This window comes from Colius striatus, chromosome 1 (genome assembly GCF_028858725.1).
Source record: "Colius striatus isolate bColStr4 chromosome 1, bColStr4.1.hap1, whole genome shotgun sequence".
Classification (NCBI taxonomy): domain Eukaryota; kingdom Metazoa; phylum Chordata; class Aves; order Coliiformes; family Coliidae; genus Colius; species Colius striatus.
Genome location: NC_084759.1, coordinates 180,942,518 through 180,953,305, shown reverse-complemented (window position 1 = coordinate 180,953,305; position 10,788 = coordinate 180,942,518). Strand labels below are relative to the sequence as shown.

General features: G+C 42.8%; 1 protein-coding gene across 1 annotated transcript; it reads right to left on the bottom strand.

The window, feature by feature from the left end:
* Window positions 1-860: 860 nt before the first annotated feature.
* Window positions 861-8,490, bottom strand: CAV2 (caveolin 2). The gene is made up of 3 exons (XM_062017614.1): window positions 8,284-8,490; window positions 7,905-8,092; window positions 861-1,967 (listed from the first exon to the last, which is right to left on the bottom strand). Exons 1-3 carry the CDS (start codon window positions 8,431-8,433, stop codon window positions 1,817-1,819), a joined length of 489 nt encoding a protein of 162 aa, XP_061873598.1. The 5' UTR covers window positions 8,434-8,490; the 3' UTR covers window positions 861-1,816.
* Window positions 8,491-10,788: the final 2,298 nt, after the last annotated feature.

Below are 10,788 nucleotides of genomic sequence, written 5' to 3'. Positions count from 1 at the left end.
AATGGTATAAATATCTTTAATGTATGGGGATGTTCTCAATGTACAAAGAATCTACAATGTCAGTGAGCTTCTGGGGACCAAGAAACAAGACCAGGAAAATTCGGTGGCTCATCTGTAAATAAAGCATGTGCCTGGAAAAAAGTATCAAGCGTTTTTTTGGATGTGGCCAAAATTCCACATTGAGAGACCTGCTTCAGAGAAAGCAATCATCCTGTATGGGCTTAATTACACACAGAGATACATCATTTTCTGCTATAAGTTAAATGTGATTAGTAATGGCGGAACCATATTGATGCTCATCCATTTCTTTTCCTTCTCCCATATTTTGGAAGAACTGCACAGTACTCGCCGCAGTTCAGCATTTTAAGAGCTTTTTAAAAAAAAATGAAAAACCTGAAAAAAATGAAGTTGAAAATAGGAAAAAGCTGACATTCTATGATTTTATTATATATCTTTTGTTTGATAAGAAATCTGTGATATCATTTTAGAAAATAACATTCTAAATCATACAAACATTTTACAATTGCAACTTATCTTCGGGATTTAAAGAAAACAGCAGCATGAGCCCATCAGAAGGCTAATGTTAATTTCAATGTACCTCTGCATACGTTCTGTTTTTCTGGTTTACAAAGCTATATTAGGTGCAGAAGGAAGAAGGGCTTTTTTTATGGGTTAGACTTTAAAGCAGCAGCTAAGCAACATGGAGAATCAAGTCAATAGGTGAGGAGAATTAGACAAGGATACCACTTACACTCACTTGCTTTCTGTGAGAGGTTGCTACCTAGTTAAAGTGCCAGCATAGTGTCTATCATTTTAAATATCACAGTGTTCACACAGACAATACACAGAAATAGGCAGGGTTGCATTTACTACACCCTATTTTTAATAAAAAACATCTCTCATAAACAGTTATTTCTCTTGCATAGTCTTGTATGAAAACACTTTAAATCTTTGCTTTTACACACAACCATATATAACGAATATACTAGAATTGCACAGCAACACTTAAAAATCTATATAATTTAGAAACTTAAATTTTAGTTATCTGAAGTATTTTTTTGCAGTGTCTCGCTCTTGCTGCCTAATATGTTGGTTAGAATTAAAATACTACGGAAATAATGCTTCAGAGAAAACCCATCAAGTGCCATTTACAAAGGTACAAAATATACAGCAAAGTTAACCTCAAATTAAATAAAATATACAGATTAGCTGATGTTCCTAATCATTGGCTAACACCTTATTTTAAGAGATAAACTTCCAGGGAGCTTTTCCTTCCCAATACTGGAGAATTACACAATAGTTCCTTTCTCTGTATGCTTAGGCAATGAGTCCAATTCATTTTTACTGTGGATAATAAAAGACTGAGTTGATCATTCTGCATAGTGAGGACCAAAAATGATCCCTTTACTGCTGGATTTGCAGTAAAGTGGATAGGAAAACCCTATGATTAGTTTCAGCTAGTGTCACAGCTATTGAAATATTTATAGTAACACCACCAATATGCATCACTGTGGTGGCTGTTAAGCCTTCATGAGAATTCTCCTGTAATTTAGCAGTGATGTACCATTAAAATAAAGTGTTGCCAATACACTCCGTGTTCACTCTCTTGTTAAAATAGTGAGCCATGAAAACTGCCTCTTTATTCTTAAACTGATCTCCCTGAAAATACATGAGTTTTGTTAAAAATAGCATGTTCCCACTTAAACCAGCCATTGTAATTTAACAGTTTGGAATGAATGGTAAGTGCTTGTATGTTATGTTAGCAAAGAGATATAACACACCAGCTACAGTTACAGCAGTGTGGCATCCCTGATGTTTACTCCTGGTCCAGGCGTATATTGACCATGGCAAAGCACCGGCCCAGGCTCTGAAAGAATGGGACGACGAAAACATCTGTCAGGCTTTTCCATACAGTTTGCACCGAAGGCAAGACCATGAGGCAGGTTTTCACAAAAGGCACCACAATCCTGTAAGAAGAGAAAATGGAAGATTTGAAAAGAACTCAAGCTCTAGCCCAAGGAAATCAGCATAACCAAACACAAGCATGAGATCTTAAGGAAGAGGAAGCGATTGTATAAGTCAAAATCTCTAGGCAAGTTGATGTTACACTCTTGTGCTCATTTTCCATCCATTTGGTTTGCTCACAGCCTCACACTTACACATGCAGAAGCGCTGTGATGGTGCTCACATGGTGCTCCTCTGGCCAGGATCATTTGGGTGCAACACCAGGGACAGCTTTCTCTTCGTCATGTCTCTTCTTCTTCATTGGTAATGCTATGCTGACTTTTGGACATGCCATTTAATGGGTGAAGATCTGCTGTTCTCTACCTGCCACTGGATGGAATGCTATATGTTGTATGCTGCAACCCTGAAGCCATCCCACTGTGGCTGAGGAGCAGAATCATCTGCTAAGGACTCATTTACACTGTGGGCATATCCAAGTGGATCCTCAGGGACTTTATAGCAACATCACACTCCCCAGACTGGGAACAGTGCTCTTTACAATCTGTTCTTGGCTCTTCTGTCACTTTGGGTGCTTCTTTTATCCCTCACACACACAAATGCACATGAGCATCACCCCTTCTACCAATATAACATTGCTGTTACAAGTTCCTACAATAAAACAGAAACAGTAAAGCAGTATCTAGTTACACTGGATTACTGTAATACAGAGACATGCCAAACCTCAGAAAACCGGGATCTTGCTAATCCTGTGAGGTTTGTGCATGAGAAACCAATGTAGAATTGGGTCAATGCTACCGGTCAGGGGAAAGATCTTCTTAATCACTCAGGATGCATGCTTGAAAGTATTGTGCTTTCACCTCTAGAGCAGCAGTAAGCATCTGGTAATGCTCTCCACATGTCCCAGTTTCAAAGCAATGTCATTAGTGGTAGCTTAAGCCAAGCATACTGACAACGGAGGCGAGCCGGAAGTGCACATGTGGGCAGCTCACAGGCCAGTGGTTACATCATCACTGGCCACACTATTTTGTCTCCTGATTTAATTTTCTGGGTGAAACATCATGTCATTTCACTAAGCTGGATGTTCTTCACTGGGTACAGACAAATTAAATGTATGCAATGCTGAAATAGAACTAGAGCATGGTTTTGAAACATCTCTGTGCCATATAGAATCCATTTATTTCCTCAATTAGGTAGAAGCTATAGATTCTTTTGATAAACTCTGTTCTAGTTTGCTATTGCATTCAAAATTTAAGGTGCCAGTCTTGATCCACATAATTCCACTGCAGAACTCTCACTGACTTTGTTTGGATCAACAGGGAAGATTTATTTTCCTATTTCATCCTAAGTCTGAAAAAAAAAAATGGAACTATTGTGTATTTACAATGAGTTCCAATCCGAATAATAAAGTAGAAAAAAATCCTGTCACATTCGGAAAAAAGTTGAAGCTTAGAAATGTGAAGAGTCGAAATGAATTATTTTCAGTGTTTATCTAATTGGATTCTCAGCTTTTATCATACAATGGGAGCCAAATACTGGTATGTCTGTGCTGCACTCTAAGCTAACCCAGATGGATTTGAACAAGAATAGTTTTTCTAAAACCTTCTCTTCTTTTGTCTCTGCTGAAACAGCCAGCAATATAATCACCATATAGAACTGTTAGTATTGCTGGACTAACGTGCACCTAGTTTTAAAATTAACTCAGTATATGTGTTTTATAATCACCTATAGTGTCACTGCATATAGAATGGGTAACTCCTAGAGAATAAAATTAGAGCTTCATGTGTTAGAATACAGTTGACAAACCTCATTAATGCAAAGGGGAAAAAATGTTATTTCTCCAAGCAACACAGGGAAAACACCAGAAATGGCTACTCAGTTTGTTATTGACTTCACTCCTTTTCCATTCCAGTTAGTTTATAAAGGCCATGTCACTGGTCCTTTGCTATCATCTAAAAATAATTTGGCCCGCATTTTCACAGAATCATTTTAAAAAACCTAACAACTGGAGAGATGCAGAAAAGCTGACAGTTCTATTGGACCCTCTGTCAACAGGATCACACAAAATACAAACTAAACAAATACCACACTGTGCAGAATTTTCACAGAGAGATGTAGTGAATTGCCAGGATGTCAGTAGGGAAGGCTGGAAAAGCAGTGATCTCACTACTTGCAACTACTGTAGATGTCATTCACATAGTACCTGTACTCGGCCTCTTTTGACAATGTTAAATACAATAAATATCAAAATCTTTTGGAAATGTTCTATAATCTTTTAAGACTTGCTATCCCACATTACTTTTTTTTTTTTCCCCCCACATTAATTTTTTCCTGCTGTTCCCTGAGGGAATGTGATCAAAACCCAAATACCTCTTGGAAATTGGAAGAGTACAAGTTAATTCTTACTGATAAGGTCAAAGCTTTTCACAGAGCTGGGGAACATTGTCAGAGTAGCCATTCAATATTAATTCAAATTCTTGCTTCAAAGTGAAGAATCACATCTTCTCCTGGAAAGTTTTTCAAAATGGAACCTCAGACATGTCTTAATGCTATCTTTCAAATGCTGTATCATTCAGTAGTTAGCTTACCTAATTCCAAGTATGCAAATATACTACATCATGATTTTTAATTAAAAGTGTCTACAGTAACAGCAAACATTGTGAACAGATGGCTTCATATTACCTGGCAGTTGCAGAGCTTCTTGTCGCGCTGCATTAAGCCGTGGGATATTTATGAGTGAGGCAAGAGATAATCACCAACACCTTCCAGGACCCATACATAGTGTACAAAGTGCATTAAAACTAATCATTTTATATCCCAGGACCTGGGTAGACTCCGAAAGATAAAACTAAAAAGGAAGCAAGACTATATCTACCTACTTCCTCTCCAGATGCCAAGGGATATATACTGGACATCAAAGAAGAGGCATCAAGGCCACACCAGATCATAAGGTGGGTCTTCGTGGCATAACTGTACCATAGTGTCTATTTCAGCCAGCCGGTAGGTAGATGGTTTTGGAGTTGAGTATAAGTTATGTAAACGGATTTGTGGAGAAAGAGGTAAGAGGTGATGCATGTCCATATCTGTTTCTAGATGAGTAAGTCCTTGGCTACATCTTAGCACCGTGAATGGAAGCTCAAGCTGAGCAGAGTGCGCAGTACCTACTGCTCCAGCTGATGACACGAGTATAAAGCAGGCTGAATCCTTGTGCTTTAGGACCCATCTCAGATCCCAGACTCAAGTTATGGATCCACAAATGAACCACTGGTTCTTAGCATAAATACAGAACATAGCAGAACACCATTCAGACAAGACTACAACAAAGCGTATATGAGATTCAAGTGTCAGTTTCCAAGGGGTGGCAAACATGTGGCTTGGAACAAGAATCAGTACATGAGCTACACTAAATAGATGATGTCACACGTGCTGCCTGGTAAACCAGCAGTAGTCTACACATGTTCAAACCCAAATAACCTTAGCAAACTCAATCTAGGGACATGTTTAAAAGCTTGCAAATATTCACAAGAAAGATGTTAAAACTTGGTCTAACAAATTCTGCTATGTATAGTCTATGGTGAGAATGACAGAAGAAGGTATGTGGAGAAGTAGCCTTCCTTGAACTTTACACAGGTTACCAACCTGCTAGCTGGTACAATTTCAGCCCATCCAGATTCTTACTGGGTAGTGTAAAACTGGATTCTGGCTCAAGCAGCAGCTCAAGAGCAGGAACAGAATGTGCTCCATCCTTACAGTTAAAAATGAAAATTCAAGTGTATTACTATATATTTCTTACTCAGCTTTCTTTTTGCTTTCCATGAAATCTCATATATTTTCTTTCTTCTTTAGCCATCTTTTTTTCTGGAAAAAGACAACAGTTACTACAAGGTATGAAGGGGGCAACTCATGAGATGTCCTTGAGGCACAAGGAACCATGAGTCAGACTTTTGCAGATTTTTAGTGTGCTCCCAAAACTGCAAACATATGTGACAATCAACTGAGCTTTGCACCTGAGCACTTCCAAAAGCTGCTGAAACACCTTTGAATTTAGCCTCAGGAAAGATTCTCCTACAATAGATCATCATCTTCATCTCATTGGTTTGGATGGTGAAAGTGAAGCAGAGAGACTCTGATAAGCCCTCCTGCAGGCAGCCACATGGGAGGCCATGCCCAGGATTTTCCCACGATGTTTCAACAGCTGAAGACAGATTTATAATGGAATTCCCTTCCTCTCACCCACAAAACAAGCAGTTACTTTTTTCAGATCAAATGGGGCTACATTGGAGCCAGTACCATGTGTTTAGGGTCCCCGTACCTGTACTGCTCCTGTACTACCCTCTCAAACACAGAAACTTTGAACTCCCAAGAAACATGGAATTTGGAACATGGGAGAGCTGCAGAGAAGGTAACGTAGTCTCAGTGAGTACCACCTGCGTATGTGAACAAATCCAGCCTGTGGGTCACAGAAAGCCAAAGCAAACTATTCAAATGGAATGCCACACACAGGCATATTCTCAGATGTACTGAGAACCCAGAGTTCCTGAGAGTCACTGGAGACTACTTGCATTAATAGAAACTGACCCCTGAGTCCTGGTTCAGTGAAACTCACATCTATGTATCCAAGCTGTGAAATCCAGCCAGAAGATCACTCTGAAGCACAGAAACTTATTACAGTCTTCATAAATTGGGCATCAATTGATTCTTCCATAGATATCTACTACTAGAAATCTATATGCCCACCAAACGAAACAGTAGAGCACAGCCACAGACCTGTAATCTGGGCACACTATACAATTTTCATTATAACTTGAGGAGTAGCAAGTGGGCAGCTCTAGACTACATTGCAAGTCCTTTAAATATTGCACAAGCTTTATGGTCCAAAGTTTAAGATAATCAGTTCTCAAAGTGGCTCATGACAATGTCATCAACCCAAACTTCCATTGCACTTTCAAAAAACTGAAATCTGTGGCCACAAGATTGCAACCACAGGTTCAGTATTGCTTTGAGTCTGGTTTTGGATTGTATTTTGTTTTCTTAACAACTTCCTGATTCCAGTGTTACACTAGTCAAATCAGACTCTGCCCAAACCCTGTGTATATGGAAAACCCTGGTTTGCAAGAATGATATAGATAATCTGAATTCATCATTTCCTCTGTAGCCTGATGGATTCTCAGTTCTTTCCACAACTTCCTTCTTTTCCCTGCCTTTTCCTTCCTTTTCCACAACCATCTGCCTTTCTGGTCTCAAGGTACTCTTCCCTGATATTTTGCCTGTATATTCTTTCTAAGGTCTACCAGGTTTGCTGTGACTTGGAGGGCTACTGTATTTGCCTGTGAACCTGGGCCATGGCCAGAAGCAGCTTTCCTCAGCTCAGCAGGGGGTTTTGTTCAGGTGGAAGTACTTTAGGGCCGCTGTGCATAGAGATGGCCATGTACCAGATGCAAGGCAATGACAGTAGATTTGTGGCAGGAGCAAATAAAGAGCAAGCTGTGCCCTCAAAAGCTTTCTTCAGTTTGTGAGGAAAAGAACGGAAGAGATGCACTGAGAAGGTGTCAGTACTGTCAATACTTCCATCCAGGTTTTTAATTTCATATATATGTTTTAACAACATATGTATGCCCATTTAAAGAAACCCAAGCAATCACTCCAGAAGCCATCTGAGGCCGGAAGGCACCGCAGCTGGTGCCAGATGAATGGTAAAACAGGCTCTCTGCCCCAAGGAGCTTACACAGACATGACAGATCGCTGGTTAAAGCAAGGCAGGGAACTGAATCACTAAGAAAACATTGTTTTAATTTCTCTACCTTTAAAAACAAAGCAGATAATGTAAGTTAATCCAACTACCAACTGTAATCAATGTAATCAATGGTTTGGCAGTAATACTACAGAACTCTGCTGAGCTGTCTGCAGAGCCCACGCACCCAGGAGCAACCAAACGCACTCACCAGATGTGCAGGCAGCTGAGCACAGCGAAGACGATCCCCACCACCAGGGCCAGCGGTATGGCAAGGACCAGAGTCAGAAGCTTGTAGATCACGTACTTGCTGAGTTCAAAGAGTGCGTGGCTGCAGATCCAGACTTTGTCGAAGGAGTGGGTTAGTTCGGGCTCCGCGATCACGTCCTCGAACCCCAGCTGGAACAAGAAGCAAGTCTGTCGTTAAGCGGAGCTGGGACGAGGGGGGACCGCCGGCTTACTCCCCGCCGCCGCTCCGCCGAGGGCCCCGGCCTGGCCGCCGAGTCCCGGCCCCGGCCGCCCCGCCCCGCCCCGCTCCCCGCTCCCCGCCGGGCTGGGTCGGGGCCCCACGGCCGCGGCCCGGCGCGCACCTGGAGGTGGGCGTTCATGCCGCGGGGGTCGCGGTCCAGCTCATCCTCCGCGTACTTCTCCGGCTCCGGCAGCGCGGGGGTGCCGCTCGGCGGGAAGCTGTCGTCGTCCATAAAGATGCGGGTGTCCGCCTTCTCTGTCTCCAGCCCCATGGCGCTGCCCGCCGCTCCGCGCCGCCCGGCCCGGCCCTGCCCCGCCCGCTGCCGCCGCGGCCCCGCCGCGCCGTCCCGTGCCGGGCCGCGCCGCGCCGTGCCGTGCCGGGGCGGAGCGGGGCTGCCGGGACACGCCCCACGGGCTGCCCCGCCGCGGGAGCGGCCGGGAGCCGCGGGGAGCCGGGGCTCGCCGACTGCCGCGCGGCTGCTGTCCCTTCGGCTATGCGGCCGCCTTCTGAGCGAGGCTCGTCCCTGCGGCGCTCCGTTCGCTTTCCCCGTTCATGTGACATCCCCGGCCCGCTGCCCCGGCCCCGCACGCGTGACTGAACTTTGCAAGAGCGAGCGCTTGTGGCATCGCAACTACAGGCAGCAGGAAAAAAAACCAAAACAAAACTTTGAGGCGATTAATAGATTCACAGAATGAAAGGGGTTGGAAGAGACGTCTCGAGATCATCTAGTGCAACCCTCTGCTCAAGCAGGTCCACCTAGATCAGATCGCATAGGAACACATCCAGGAGGGTTTTGAAAACCTCCAAGGAAGGAGACTCCACACCCTCCCTGGGCAGCCGGTGCCTGGGCTCCCTCACAGTAAAGTTTTTCCTTGTGTTTAAGTGGAACTTTCTGTGTTCCAGCTTATGTCCATTACATAGTAGTCCTATGTAGTCCATAGTACTCCAACAGTAGTCTTACTAGTCCTCTCGCTGGACACTACAGAAAAAAATGTCATCTCATCCTCTTACATTGTGCATTAGGCTGTGTTGGATTGTACCTGCTTCCCTCTTCGTGTAGATTAAAAGGTGGAAAGGAGCAAAGGTGCCTTGCTGCTGCCTCCTTGTCCAGCACCACCGATCGGTTGCACTCCAAAGTCACTCATGCTCCTCAAACTGCTGAAGTGCTGCTGCTCCCATCATTACAACCTTCTATTGGGCCTTCCTTGGGTTTTAGCTTCAGATCATACAAATTGTCCCCTCTGTTCTATCTGAGAACATATTTTAAGCCTATGAGTGATCTATATAAAACCGAGCAAATTGCTATAATGACTGCTAGAAGTGTTTTATCATATACAGTGTGAGCTCATGAGCTGTCAGTGCATTCTGACTGCATTCAATAGCCACAGTCACCTGTCACTGTCAGAAAGAGCAGTGATATTACCAATGGATGATTCAGGCTTGTTAAATTAAAAGGAAGCTGGTACTGGTAACTTTATTTTTTGATGTTATGTTAAATTAAGGACAGCTTTAAGCTTTGAAAAGCTCACAGGAAAGTGATACAAAAATAACTTACGCAAGGTTTATGTAGGAAATCACCTAATACAATGCTTTGCATTGTTCTTGACCGGATAACTTCTGCAGAAAAGCTTCACATCTATGTGTAACTCATGTTGATGCCTTTTTTCTCCCACGCTGATGAGTTTAGTGATACTGGTGTCACGTAAATGGTCTGGCTGTGGCTCATTAAGTCTAAAAGCCTGCAAATACAAGGTTCAAATATAAGCAAAGAAACAGCATGGTGACTCAAGACGTACTTATAAGCTGCATTTCTAGCCCCTCAATTCCTCTTTACTCCATTGGTGAGAACAATAAATAGGCCAATGGACAGACTTGAGGTTTAGGGTGCTTTTGTCCTGCAACTGCTTTTTCAGCCTGTAGATGCACGGAGCTGAGTGCAGCTCAGGAGCATTCAGCAGGGTTCTGGCTCAGCTGTGGCACGGATATTTGGGTTTGGTGCTACTGAAAAGCCAGGTAGGAGCAACTAGCAGAAGATCCCAAACTAGGCCCTTGGCTACAGGATTTAGACCGCATAGGTTTATATCAGCTACTTTGTACTTTCCTCCTCATTGGTGACATGGATTGGGATGCATGTGCACAAAAAGGGAGCTGCTTTTGATCACTTCTACCCATTTTCAACAACTTCTGCATCTCACTATCAACTAGCTCGAGCATCAAGTCTAGAGCTCCACTTGCTTAGCTCCAGCTTTGCTAAAAGCTAGGGAGTGGTTCTTCCTGCAATATCTCTTCTGCAAGAATCAGTCTGTCACTGGAGAGTGGTTTTGCAATATCAATCTGCTTTATAAAAAGCAAATATAACTTTTTTGTTCGTGTCCATTTGCTTTTTGAAACCTATTCTAACAGCTGATAAATGTTGACATTTGTCAAGACATCACCATAGGAAATTAGGAGTTTTCCTTTGTAATCTCCTAAGATTTGAAAGAAAGTGATACAGTTGCTCCTGGAAGCATAATATTTTTAACAAAAAGCCTCTTTAGAGGCTGTAAAAGCTCAAGGCTGTGCATAACTTGGGATGTTGTTTATTAAGAATCCCTTAAAGCTGTTTTCAATAAGTCTGGTAGTTATT

Bases quoted from the DNA above. Each gene is read 5' to 3' on its own strand.
- CAV2 (XM_062017614.1), bottom strand. From the start codon at position 8,433: ATGGGGCTGGAGACAGAGAAGGCGGACACCCGCATCTTTATGGACGAC. The intron at 8,093-8,283 runs GTGCGCGCCGGG...TTCTTGTTCCAG, and splicing joins GCATGAACGCCCACCTCCAG to CTGGGGTTCGAGGACGTGAT. The intron at 1,968-7,904 runs GTGAGTGCGTTT...CTCTTCTTACAG, and splicing joins CTCAGCTGCCTGCACATCTG to GATTGTGGTGCCTTTTGTGA.